This window comes from Sciurus carolinensis, chromosome 12 (assembly GCF_902686445.1).
Source record: "Sciurus carolinensis chromosome 12, mSciCar1.2, whole genome shotgun sequence".
Classification (NCBI taxonomy): Eukaryota; Metazoa; Chordata; class Mammalia; order Rodentia; family Sciuridae; genus Sciurus; species Sciurus carolinensis.
This window is the reverse complement of record NC_062224.1, coordinates 4,867,622-4,882,018: the sequence shown is the minus strand read 5'-3', so window position 1 is coordinate 4,882,018 and position 14,397 is coordinate 4,867,622. Positions and strand designations below refer to the sequence as shown.

The window sequence follows — 14,397 nt, the reverse complement described above, 5'->3', positions numbered from 1 at the left end:
AAAAGAGGGTTAAGCTGTCATTTCATGTTAGAATATAAAACAGGAGAAAATGAGAAAAGACATGATTTGGGTGAGTAGCTTACACATTCTTAGAGATAAGGTGCTTTATTTCTTGGAAATCGTGTCTCAGTGCCAAGTTCATAAAGTACATGTGCTTCTTCCACACACGAGGCAACTTACGGAAGATGAAAACTAGCCCTTTCAATCATTTCAGTCAACTTAGCATTTCAACAGTGTGAGCTTTGCTGTGGGGTGTCCCAGGCACAGCATTAGGTGGGGTAACCGCAGCCTAGCCACCAGCGACAGCTCAGGAGACAGCTCCTGGGTCAACAACAGGACTGCATTGCTGTCAGGTCAAAGGTGAGACCAGTTTCTTTTTCATAGTTTTAACTAATTTCTGTTTGGGCACGATTTTTAACTTGTGTGTTTTTAACCAGCGTCTTCTCAGAACATTGCTCTGACACGACAGATCTTCATTCAAGACCACTGTCCCATTCCCTCCTCGCCTGCTTTCCCAGTTCTCCCTGCTTCTGGTTCCACACATGCTGTTTCTTTAACCCTTCTCCACGGGCACGAATCTCCCAGGAAACAATGACAGCAACATGCTAAGCCAGCACTAGGAGCCTGGCTTGGATTGAAGCACCTCATCCTCATGACGCCCCCACTAAGCTCTTTGTCTACCCAACAGTCCGGATACAGAAACCCAGTGTGCAGAAGTCACGTGGTTGGTCCAGGCTCAGACTTACCAGACTCTGAAGTAATTAAACAAAAAACCTACATACATGTGTGTATGTACACACGTGCAAGAGCATTATATGGGGTTCCGTGTGTGGACCGTCCCAGCTGGCTCTACCTGCTTCAGAGTCCTCTCACTACCTCACCTCTTGCCTTTTCTTATTTCTGAATCCTTCCACAGAGTCCACCATAAAAGTCCTTCAACCCACCGGCATGGCACTCTATCAACACAGCATTAATAGGAGGTGATAATGAAGCACGCTGAGACCCAGGGGTCGCCGGCAGCATCCCTAACCTGCCTCATGATCTCCTCCTGCACCTCCACACAGGGTAGTTCATGCTGTGGTTTGGATGTTAAATGCCCAGCGAAGGCTTGTGAGTTGAAGGCTTGGTCCCCGGCTGCTGGCACTGCTGGGAGGTGGAGGTGGAACATTCAGGAGGTAGGGCCCAGAGTGAAAGAACCCCTCAATTCATGTCACTTGATTTTCAAAAGGACTTGGGGTTGGTGATGTGATAATCGCACTACAATGATCATTAAAAAAAAAAAAAAAACTCCCAGTACATTTTTGAGATGCTGATGTTCAAAAAGGATACAAAGTGTTGTCACTGAAATCTTACCATGCTATACCCTTGTGCTGTTTTGTCACTGGGGGCTTATCCTTGAAGGGGACATTGGAACCCTAGTCCTTTCCTCTCTTTGCTTCACAGCCACCATGAAATAAGCAGGCTGGCTCCAACATGCTCCTGCCATGGTATCTGCCTCACCACAGGCTCCAAATGACCAAGCGACCAAGGACTGAAGTCTCTGAAACCATGACCCACAATACATCTTTCCTTTCCTTAAGTGGTTTATGTCAGGTATTTTGTCACAGTGATGGAAAGCTGACTAACACAGTTTACGGCCTCCGCTATCTCTCTGAGGGCAGACCTGGTGTGCAATGGGCTCATGGTCTCTCTTGTCGTTTCTATTATTGCTTTGTCCCCACATACATGAACAATTCAAGTGCTGACTTCATTACCAAATGAGAGGGAACTTTTAACAACTTGGTTGTTTACACTTTTGTAGCTCTTCTCAGAAGCTTATGCTGGAAACTTTAATAATTAACTGAACTGTAGCTTGGAAATTATGGATTTTAACTAATATGAGGTTCATTGCTTTCCAAAGTTAACAGGAGGTAAACCTCATCTCAGACATGGCCAGTATTATTGCTATTATTTGAACAGTGCTTAATAATTCAAATTATATTCAAATTCATTATCTCACTGCCTCTTCTTAAGAACCTTGGCTCTACATTCTGTTGTTGGCAACAATCTCACTTTACAGGTGAGAAAGCTGGAGTTCAAGGAGTTACAGGATTTGCTCAGGTAGTCAGACGCAGCACTGACATTAGAAGCCCCAGTCTCTGAGAGGTTCTGCATTTTCCACTCCATTGGTCAATAGTACCCTGTCAAATAAACTCTGCTATATAGTGAAAAATACAAGTCGTATAACAACAACAAAAAACGCAGAGTAACATCAAATTCAAAATATGATAGATGGAGAACTGGTATACAGAAAAGTCCATGAATTGTTTCCACTGCAACTGGTGTCCAAAGACAACTCCAACCCAACCGCACATCTCCTGAGCAAATGCATCACCCTGCAGTACACACATGTGCGGAGCAAGGGCCTGAAACAAAGCCACTCTTCCCAGAAATACCTAAAACTGGAACTGAAGGTGCCGGTAACCCAAGACACGCACAGCTTCCTCAGAGCCATTCTGGTCCCATGTTTACAGAGCACAGGGGACCAACTGCTCACTCCGTCCTACTCAGGTACAAACTACGTTTTGATATATGGCACTGACAACGCACTTTCTAGAATCCAGGGTGTGCTTCGCTGCAACATGCTCTATCTCTGTGAGCATCCATGGTGACTACTTGGATAGTTTATGTGGATATTCATGCGAAGCTTCCAATGTCCCATTTTATGTTTAATTTCTTTTGAACCTCAAAATAAAAGAATGTTTTGCACTGGAATCTTTCACACTTCCATGGATTTCAATTTCAATCTTCTATGAATGTACTCATAGTTCTTCAACAAAATGTCTTACCGAATAAGTCAAACTAAATACATAATTCCCTCACCACAAAAATTAAAAATCCTTCAGAGAATAAATGTGAACTTCTTCCTTCATTTTCCCTTTCTGGCCCCTATCCTTTCAAACAGTGCAGTGTCAGTAACAGACAAACTCTTCCTTATTTTTTCTATTTTTCCTTAACATGGCAAGCATTTCTGATATAATTTTCTTTCATAACCATAAAAAATAGGTAATCACAATCTTATTAACATAGTCTTTACATTGGGCATAAAATAAAGAGCAGGGATTGGAACTCCTGGTAATGTTAAGCTTACATTCCATTCATGCAAGATTCCAAACAGGCACACTCTCATGGTCATGAAGACACACATCAGTCAAGGTCACGAGGAAGTCTGCTTGAAAGACCTGGTAAGAACTTCCCACTCAGGCCACCTCTCTCTCCTACTCACTGCTAATAACTCATCACACAGGGTTTGTTCCTCGGCGATTTTCCCAGATAAATGGCAATATAAACCCTAAGGAGATGGTTTCATTGTGCTGTCCTCTATCGCAGCACCAAACCCACAGTCCCACTGTCCACACTTACCAAGTACCGCTCAGAGGACACGCTAACTAGGATGAGGTCATCTCCAACCCGAACTTTTTCTCCTTCCGACCGCTGCTTCGAGGCTGGATGTATAGTCCACCAACAGGCCTCACCTGCAGAGTGACAGGGGCAAGAAACACCGAGAAGTGTCTTTTAACTTAAAATCCATTTTCTTTGCCAGTGATTCCATTAGCACGACTTTCAGAAATGTAAAATTTCATGCAAATTTCTCTCTTAGACCATGAAAATCTAAAGAACTTGGCCAAATTAGCTTAGGATAAGACATACTGAAATGCAAAGTTTCTTCCAATAGAAACTGGGTGTGACATTTTTGGGAAGGTTGGTGTCTCTCCCTTCCCCCACTAAGAACTATTTAAGGATATTTATATAAGTTCACGAGACCGAATCCAGCAGCCACCCGGATCTGATTTCTCTCTATGCAACCACACACCATCACCCCGTTCACATTGCTCTTCTATAATAACATCTAGCTTGGTGTCACTTAAGTTTCAGAAGAACTTTGTGATCTGACAGTTTCCATTTTGATTTTTTTTTTAAACCTCCAAGGACTTTGAGGTGCTGATTCCAAAAAGGATGCCAAGTGTTGTCATCTAAAATCTTACCATTCCATCCCTTTAGTGGCCTTGCTTTGTTATTTTAAAGTGCGGGTTCTATTAATCTAGAAGTAAAATAAAAGAGAGTCCTTCTATACAAGGATACATCAGGAAAGACCCGGCTACACATTACATCCAGCATCTTCTAAATGAGTCAAGCATAACCACCGACCACAAGTCTACTTATGTTCTTCAGCCCCTCGGCTGAGGTGGGATGTAGGCACACCCTCCTTCAACCTGTTGAGACCTGAAGGTAGGTTCTGTCCAACAGTGATAATACAGTTTTAGTGATACCTGTAATTACCATTCTCTCCCCTTCCACAGCCTTATTATTTTTTCTGTAACACATTTCTTTTTCCTGACTCCCCAATGCCAGAATGCAAGGTCCCTAACAGCAGGGAGTCTGCATGTTTTATTCACTGGGGTTTTCCCAACTCCAAGTAGCATACTATAGGCACTCAATAAAAGTTAATTTTGCATGAATGAATAAATGAGTCATCCAATAATATTTCCCAAGCGTCCTTACAGTCAATACATAGCCTGTGCCGGTGCCGCTTTGCAGGCCACCTGACTGAATTCCTTATCTTCGTTCACCAGATCCGCTTTTTTAGAGCTATAGGTAGACTTTCATTCACTCACTCACACAAGCATTTATAGTGTGCGCACTGTTTGCCAACCACTGCTTCCCAGTAGCTTGGGATACAGTAATAAACAAGAAAAAAATTCACCTGCCTCGTGGGTTTAATTATGATGAAGGGAAGCCGACATCAAGTGACAGATGCAATAAATAATTCAGTAATTTACAAGAAGTGGCACTATGAGGGAGCAGACACAGGATTCTGTGCAGGGACAGGGACTGACTAGGTCATCCTAACCTCTCAACGTAGGAACACGAGATCCCGAGTCCGTCTTAAACGTCTTCTGAAGAGCAAACTTGACTTTCTTTTTCATTTAACAGTGTGGTAAAATACATTAAATGAGAAAACCAAAACCCTAGTGAAAATACAGAAGGATTACTGGGCCTACAGAAAGTGAAATAAAAATCAGAATGCCTGGAACTCTCAGAATTTCTTCATGAGGTTCATATAAAGGCAGCTTTTTATCCATTTGTTGTTATTAAACTTTAGAGAATATGGGAAGGCATTTTAAATTTATAGCTGAGATATAAAATGTAAAAATTGGACCTGTTAAATAGAGTACCATGTGATGATTTGATACATTCAAACAAGGTACAATGTTCAAATCAGGTTGATGATGGTACAAACACGTGGGCTCTTTTCTTCTAGCTTGTTGAAATGTTCAGTACATAATTGTCATCAATACTCACCCTACTGTGCCACAGCATTGCAGAACATGTTTGCTATTGTTCTGCTTTGTTTATTCCTGCAGAGCTGGGGACTACACCCAGGGCCTTTGCATGCTGGGCAAGTGCTCTACCTTGGAGCTAGCCACCACCCACCAGAAAGATTTCTGGAAGAGGCTGGGGATGGGCTGATCCCTCCCTTGAAAGGCACACTGTTGGACTACCTCCTTCCATTCTTTTTTCTACTTGGTCTCATTTACTTTTAAGTCCCAAAGTCATGCATATGCTTTGTGAAAGGTACAAGAGTCAGATTGTACAGAGGTTTAAAAAATAAGTGTGACGTCCTCAGAGAACGGAGAGCAGTTCTCTTATTTTGACTTCCACAAGGATAAGTGTGTTTATACTTTTTTGTTTCAAAACTATGGAAATGCACATCTCCTCAGGCAGATCTGAAGCACAATGCCCCGCAGGCAGAGAAATGAAGGAGGTTTTCATTTTCTAGTTCTTGTTTGAAAGTTGACATCGAGTACCTTACATGTGTACACTCAAAATATGTTTCAGACGAGAGACGTTCAGTAATGTTTCATAAACTCATCAGGGCACAATGGGAGAGTTCACACCCAGTCACCTGGATGTTAAGTACTTGTTTTCTCTCCAAACTCAAAGAATACAGTTTGAAATCTAGTTTCATTGTCCAACGAATTACATGGGAATTACCAACAGGAGAAATACACACTTCCTCCATCTACCAAAAATGCCAAGTAGGAAAGAATTTTTTCCTGACTACCCATGAGAGCCTTGGTCTAACCGTCTTCCACAGAGTCTCGAAGCATCTTCCAACCCAACCTCAGCCGGCCTCCCAGCGTCCCCAGGGCCTCACCTGTGGTGTCCTCTTGCAGACCAACGTCAAAAGCCAGCTTATCAGTGGAAGACCGCGAGGTGGAGAGGCAGCACAGATACTGAAACACAGAAGCAGGAGTGATCACTCCACATTCACAGTCACAGTGCTTCCTGTTCTGACAAGTGATGTGATACATGTCTATCTCTACTGATTAGCCTTTTCTCTGAAAATCTGGATGCCTCTGCACAAAGCCCAGGCTTTTAAACGTCTGAGGCCGATCAGCCCTAGCACAGCATTCATTAGGAGTGCAATTCTAAAGGAAATGTGGCCTTTCTTCCCTCATAAAAGACTAAGGAAATGTGCTCTGTCAGAACAAGAAGACAAGTGACTGGGGATATGTTTGTACATCTCTCACTTCATGTGATATTCATGATCCCGGCAAGAGCACAACAGAACCCTCTCCCGAGCAGAAATTGGAAAATGATTCACTTTTATCTTCGAGTTCTGTGTTCCCCTCAATTTTTTTTTAACTCTCTGAAATCCATCCATAACTGACACTGGTGTGTGGCACGCCGGCTTACTCACAGGAGGCTTGATCGTGCATGTAAGTGTGTTTCCCCAGGAGCCTTCGGACTCTCTGCACACTATCTCACCCCGCACCCTGAGCTTCTCCTAACTGTATGTTCGTGGACATAAAGTTTAGGAGCACTTTTCAGGCCGGTTCCCCTGTCCCCACTTCAAACACCTTGTTAAGTGCTATAAGGATAAGGACACAACGATGAATGTGGTATGAGCCTAAAATACTCTACCATCTGCACGAAGCAAGCTCACTGCCAGTAATCACAGGAGCCTGTGAAGAGTACTCAGGGACAATTCTGGGGATTGAGAAAGCCCAGGCCCCTCTCCAGATGCCCTGGACAATTAATGCAAAGGCCATAAAATTCCTATTATGGAATAGGGCCATCCAGCTAACGGGTGGTCTGGGAAGGCAGGAGAGGAGCAGATAGGGGAGTCAGGACCACAGGGAAGGGCATCGAGTTGACCTGGAGACTCTGACTTGGCCTCTTGACTATGAAGCACTGGCTCTCAAGGTTAGAGAAGAGGCTTCAAGAGTCCCCAAACCTGAACTGAATCTGACCGGGGACAGGCAGCCCACAGTGGTCCCTAAAGTTCAAAGACTTCAGATATAAACTGTGTTAAATGTCTGTTTTTATTAGAGAAAAAGTACCAACTTTACAAAACTCAGATTTCCCAGACGAAAACAAGGTGATGCCTGTTAACATCTTCTGCCATTTTCCTCACCAATATTATAGTCCTTGGCACTGCGGTTATTAACAGACATCTGTCCTCTAAGCTTCACAGAGACACTGAGGTAGATGCTATATAATTAGCCTTAATTTCATTAAGTCCCGTGGAGGAAGGACTTGGTGTGCACTCTCTACTCAGCACTAGAATAGTGCCTAGCACACAGAAGAAGATCCAGCAAATTTATTGAAAGAATGAAAGAAATTTTCAGACACAATTAAAAGTTAAGGAGCTTCAGCAAAGTATCCCAGGCTGTGTGGTGGCTAAGTGTGGCTGAGCCTAGACCTCAGCACCAACAGGCAGAGCAGACTCAACTCTAACACGCAGTTAGCTCTGAGATGCAGAGACTTTTCCTAAAACATTTATTATTTCATGCAGTGTATGCATTTTGATTGTTGTGAAGGGTGGAATTCTTCCCACAAAACTTTACCATGTGAATACTCCACACCAACGAGTTCTTTTGTATGGTTGTCTTGTCTCCAGCCTATTAAACTCGATTACTTTATTCCGTATCTGACCATGTTGAGCTGAGACTTCACGAATAGTGCCAGGCAGCAATAACTGATAGAATATGTTCCTATTTTTATTTGTTGGTTTTAGTCAACTTTATCAAGAATGGCTTCACAGTTTCATAATTATGGTGTTGGCTATTGATTTGATATTGATATTTGTTATCACTGAGGAAATAATCATCGGTGCTGAGTTTTTGTTAGGAAAGAATGCTGGATTTTACTAAAGACCTTTTATCAGCACTTGTTAAGATGATAACATTTTATTTGAGCTGCTTATGTGATGTAGCACATTGATAAAATGATAATAGTAAATCATCATTAATATCACACCTATGCTTTTCCTTCACTTCTCTCCCTAGATTTTGGAATTCCATTAACCTGATATTTAAATCAGGTTATTGCATTGACATCTATGACTGAGATTAACAATCTGTGTGTGCTTGTCAAAGTTTGGTTCTGAAGCAATGTTTAATCTCCTACATAAGAAAAATTTACAAAATAAAGGAATTATCTCTTTTTTTAAAAGGAATGATTTATTTTATAGGTCCTGATATTGGACTATTATATTACCACTATAAATTAAACTGATGAGGAAATTAAATAACACAGAAGTGTTTATATTATGATAATGTATAAAAATCAAAATATAAATTTAGTTATAAAGTAAAACCTCAATTATGTAAAAAATATTTTAAGAACAGAAAAAAACTGAAATGTCTTTAAAATCACCAACAGTTTTCTCTTAGTATAATCAAAAGCATTTTTTTCTTTTGTACGTTCAAAATATTATAGAAAGCATGTACTGCTTTTACAATTTAATAAAACTTTATAATGAATGAGAGGCAACTTTTATAAATTGTACATGTCTACATAGCATACTAAAATAAAGCATTTATAAAATACATGAATATACACACACACACACCTGTGAGCCTGGCACCGTGGCACATGCCTGTATGTAATCCCAGCAACTGGGGAGGCTGAGGCAGAAGGATCGCAGGTTTGAGGACAGCCTGGGCAACTTATCAAGACCCAGTCTCAAAATAAAAATAAAAAGGACTAGAAAGTATTTCAGTGGTAAAAGCCCCTGAGTTCAGTGGCCAGTACTAATACACAGTGTGTGAATGTGTGTTGCTTTAATAGAGAGGAAGTAGAGAATGAGAATTCTGTGCCTGACAGACGTCTAATGGAAAGCTGAGTGAAAGAAAGAGTGGATGTGGAAAAAGAACACAGAGTCAAGAAGGCAAAGTAAGGGTGGATAGACCTGACACAGGAGTTCACAGGGGCATTTTTATCTTATCTTCTAAATGCATGTTTTCATTGTTTTATAAAATAATGATTTCAATCAAAATCAGAAAAGGGACATTTTTCTTATTTGACTCTTGGAGTTCTCTACTCCTAAAACTATCAAAAGTGAAATATTAGAGACAGGAGTCATATAAGATAGGACAGAACCTTAGGGACCTTGAAGGTCATTTAAGCTAACCTTCATGTTATCAATGAGAAATCCAAAATGGTACCAGTGCACTAAAGAGTGCTTGCGTCCACGCTCATGAACACCATGGCTGAAGGATGCTACCAGCGATTCCTGGCTCTGCATCCCAGCTGCATTGGCAGGACCCCCTGAGAGGGGGAACAAGACGTCCACTCACCATGCCGCTGTAGGAATGGCGCAGCAGGATGGCATGTCCATAGAGGAGTGTCCTGTGGCCACCACCTTGAGCAGTCTGCACAGGAGAAGGAAGGGAGAGAGTAAAAAAACCACAAATCAGTGCATCTCACTAACACAAAGCTCCTGCTCTTCTGACACCAAGGGAGAGGGCAGGAGCGAAGATCAGAGTAAAAACTACTACAAACACCAAGTGCTCTGGGAATACTTCTGAAACTGGAATCCAGCCTCCAAGGAAGCCTCTGCCGCAGGCGAGCCCCTGCTCTGGCTCTTGAAGGTGAACTGGGTGCCGTGAACGAGCGTGCTCATTCACAGCTCTGATCCGCGTGTCTCATGATGGGTGGTCTCCGCTGGCAGAAACGCGTGCCTCGCTTAGTGCCTGACGCGCGGTGAGAACCAAGTACAGGTTCAGGGCATGAGTCCCCCTGAGACTCCAGATTCATCTTAGTACCCCAGGCCCAGAGGCTTTTCATTCTGAAATAAAAGAGCTTCTTAAATCTCAGCCTCTTGGAGGGCTTGTGGAAACGCAGGCCCTGGGTGTCACCCTGACCTTCTGATTCAGGGGGTCTGGGGCCGCCACAGATGGTTCATTTCAAACCTGTCCCAATGGTGCTGATGCTACTGGTCCAGGACAAGCACAGAGCCCTGTGCCCAAATGCGCAGGAACCCTCTCCCCTCCATGCTGCTCTGTCCTGGAACCCAGCACACCTTCCTCCCCTTAACCAGACCACAATCTCCTCAAGGACAATGACCTTGTTTTGTCCACATTCCCAGCAAAATTTAAGGACACAGTAAGCGCTCGGCAAACACCTGCTGAATGAAAACTGGACGGGGAAACCCTGCTTGAGGCTGAACGATGAGCGGCGGAAGGGCCCCGGCATGGAAATGACCGCAAGGCACTGGAGGAGGTGGAGGGTCGTGGGCTTGGAGCCCTGGGTTGCAGAGGAACTTAACAGAATTTTAGCAGGAGACCAGGGTGAGATCACAGAAGGTATAGACTTGTGTGTCAGGGAGAGTGCATTCCTTTCTGTGGGAGTAGTGAGGACGAGAGGAACCGTGCTGGCCGAGAAGCACAGAAGGACTCCCACCCGCTATTCTGTTATTCTCCTGTTACAAAAAACCTATCACCTGCCTATTGTTCCAGACAATCTCCTAAAAACCACTTTATTCATATGCTATGCCTGAAAGTCCCCAGAACCATTCTTAAAACAGATGTTAACAGATATTAAGTAGTAAAAAGAAAAGGGAAAAATCTACTTTGAAAAATTATATTCCTTTACAGAATGAGGCTCTCTTGAGAGAGTACTTATTTTTCTACAATACATTTGATTATTGTGGCCAGGAGCAAATTTTTCACATTAATGTTATATATGCCCTAGTATTGATTCTCCAGTAAGTAGTATAACACAAAAGAAATGCTCTTTCCTACTCTTAAAAAAAAAAAAGCCATACAGGGTGTGTGCTCAGGACCTGGTGCCGAAGAGCTTCTGCGTAACAAGCCCACAGTCTGCTTTCCTCTGCCGTGCAAATCAAAGTTTTCTTGGAAAGCCCAAATTATTCATTCATCACTGATTATTTACACAATCCAACAATATTTGCCTTCAAAATATTTGGATTCTAACAGCATAGAGAAAGAAAGCGAACATGTAAGAACTGTGTCGAGTGTGTGTGTGTGTGTGTGTGTGTGTGTCTCAGCTCCTCCATTTATAACAGGCTAACTCTTCCTGGGGGAAGTATTGTCTGGAATCACACGTCTTTGAAGCACTTTTTCGAAACCCTCAGAGGCCCGATCTGTACTTGAAAACACTGCTGGGTGCTCACTGCACCTGGCTTCCCGCCTGGGCCACCAGTTAGCGAGGTGCCGCCAGTCCTTCTGCCAGACCTTCCAGAGAGCCAGGGGCCGCTGTCAGCTCTGCGGGATCTTAGTCTCCTGAACCTGATGAGGCTCCTCTAAGAAGCTGTTGTTCTCTTGGAGAAGGAGAACGCTACTACTTCCAAACACCTCCCAGTAACCCAAGTATTTCTGGTAAAACGCAGCCCTGCCCTCGCTTTGGAAGAGGTAAAATTTGCCTTTTTGAAAACAGCAGTTTTCAGCAAAAATGGCTTTTTTTCTGGTTTGTATGTTTGGTCTCATGCCCCTGAGATGATCAAAGGGGTTAATAGAAAAGTGTATAGCAAACTCATAAAACGTAGGTGGATAGAAAAGTGCAAACCTTCCAACAAAGGCTAAGCAACACTGCCATATATATGCTAAACAAACCCCACCTCAGATTCTTCACAAGTTATTTTAATACCTACTGTGTGTTCCTGACATTTCTATGCCTCCAGATTCCCAGGTTCTTGTCCAAAATGTCCAATCGAGGAACCATCATTATAAGCAAAACTTTTAGACTCCTATGTGGACATTTAGTTAGACTAAAATTCAGTCATTGACCATAATATACATGTCTGTTATTCTTTGTGAAGAGGGACAAAAATTGGGTTATTGTAGCTACATTTTGCTAAGTTTCAAATGTACCAGGGCAGAAATCCATAAAACATAAAATAATAGCAATGATGGAGATGAACCAAAGAGATTTATATATACATGAGAAACAATAGCTCAATGTTTTATTCTTTCATATTTGGGGGACTTGGGTCTGTGTTTTTTAACTGTCTGCCATATATACCAGCTTATGAATATATCTCTTGAATTATTGTTGATAAAAGCCACTTATTTCACTAACAATAAAGCAACTCAGTATTTTAAGGTTTTTGGTTTTTGTAACCATCTCACTTATACAAAAATGCTATCCTAGGGGCTGGGGGTGTGGCTCAGTGGTAGTGTTTGCCTAGCACATATGAGGCACTGGGTTCGATTCTCAGCATGACATAAAAATAAATGAACAAAATAAAGGTCTAAAATATATATTTTTTAAAAATGCTATGCTAATCAATGCAGAATATTTATCAAAATTCCAGGTTCTTAATACATGAGTTTTTTAAAAATAAGATTCTGCAAGAGAACTTTCCTATGACCTTGACATCTATGATTTCACACGCCATTTTAGAAGTTCAACACTGGAATCTAAAAAGGAGTTTATTTGCTTCCAGCAACAAGGAAACATACCTTCGATATTAGAAATTATGGACAACAACAAAAAGAATTGTGTAATAACAGGAGCTCTTTCAGATTGCATAGATCCCAAGTGGAGATGCTTTCAAGTGTACCTTCAAATGCAAATAGTAATGCTTGGGAAATAGAAAAGTTAGTGGTTCCAGGGAGAAAAACAGAAAACTACCTCAGTATCTCAGGGGAGTGTGTGTCCCCAGCTGCAGGAGACTCTCAAACCGTCCCGCCACCTTTGAGCAGTGAATCTATTATAACAATTAATGAGAAAGGTGTTTAGGTCAAAACTGATGTGCCTGATGAAGTCAGGTGACCCCCAGTGAGATAGCCACGTGGCACTCAAGGGTTGACTTGTGCTGATGTCTTCAACTTGCATCTCGAAGGGAGGAGACCAGGCCCAGGGCAGGACTGACCCCTCTCTGCTCAGCACCCAGGGGGCTTTTACAAGAAGGCATCCTGCTGGTTCTCAGCAGTTCTACAGTGTCTTCCAGGTGCAGGACTCAAAGCAAAGGTGGCTGAAAGGTGAGAGCGGAGTAGTATTCAGCACCTCCTCCTGCTACGTGGCTCAGATCACTCCAGAGCATGCATGTGCCTCCCTTGGTCAATTCCAACCTTTCCAGGTCATGCGGGGCAGGTATAAAAATAAACCATTGGCCTGTTGGCCCCAAAGTTAACAGAAGTCAGAGCCTCAAAAAGTGAGGCATTACAATTGCTTTCAGTTGAGTCTACCTCATCTTTCTGCTTGCCCTGGGTTACATATGAATCTGCTCTCACCGAAGAGCTTATGATAACTCTTCCAGACAACTATTCCTTTACCAGTAGCCCAGGGGAGGCCAAGAGGGCACTATAGCAGGGCCTGGGATAGGGATGAGATAATAGTAAATGCAAATTTAAAACAATTAAAAAAAATTGGAAAACAATTTTTTCAAACTCAATTTCATGATTAATATTTACAAAGAAATGCTTTATCCATATTTTGCTGCTGCTTTATAATATTTTTCCAACCTAACTCTGTGAGTCTCAATGCACCAAGTGAAGCAGGAAACGCCCCCTCCTTATAATGTAACAATAATATTTTCCACTGAAAAATAAGAGCTGGAGTTATTTGAAGTCCAGGAAGATGTTCCATGTCTTCATTGATAGGTGGCTTCTGTCATTTCATCCCAACTGTCAAATTCCGTGTTAGCCAGTAGGTGCACTTGGGGTAGCCCACCATGCACGGGGTTCAGAGATCTGTAAAACCTGAATGACAGACTTCACTACAAAACTCCGTAGCTGGCAAGAGAGCTCCATTCCCCTTTCTTCAAAGCCACCTTTCCAGTGCATGTCCAGAAGTTTCATTGACACCCCTCCAAGTTCATATCTTCTGAAATAACATTCTCTTGAGATTATAAATTATATTAATCCTTTGTTGATTGAGTATAAATGTCTTTCTTGTTCCTAAGCTTTTAGGATAAAAATTAAGTCTCACAAATGTTACGAGAGAAATGTGGCAGGTATGTAAAAATGAAACCGAAGCTTTCAACCATACATCATTGAGTGACCATAATCCTCCATTTCTCTCCTTCGCTGGCATCTTCCTTCAATGACAGGACCGTGTGGTTTAGTCTTCTCATTGGTCTCCTTCTAAAAGCTTTTATTT

The 14,397-nt window shown here is 42.3% G+C and overlaps 1 protein-coding gene across 6 annotated transcripts in view; it reads right to left on the bottom strand.

Annotated features, from left to right (window-relative positions):
* The window catches only part of Ryr2 (ryanodine receptor 2), a 605,596-nt gene that overhangs the window by 344,867 nt on the left and 246,332 nt on the right, over positions 1-14,397 (bottom strand). For all 6 annotated transcript variants that reach the window (XM_047520965.1, XM_047520967.1, XM_047520968.1 and 3 more), the window contains exons 6-8: positions 9,630-9,704; positions 6,200-6,278; positions 3,403-3,515 (exon numbers count right to left, since the gene is read on the bottom strand). In XM_047520965.1, coding sequence (XP_047376921.1) covers positions 3,403-3,515; positions 6,200-6,278; positions 9,630-9,704 — 267 coding nt within the window. The remainder of the gene's footprint in view (positions 1-3,402; positions 3,516-6,199; positions 6,279-9,629; positions 9,705-14,397) is intronic.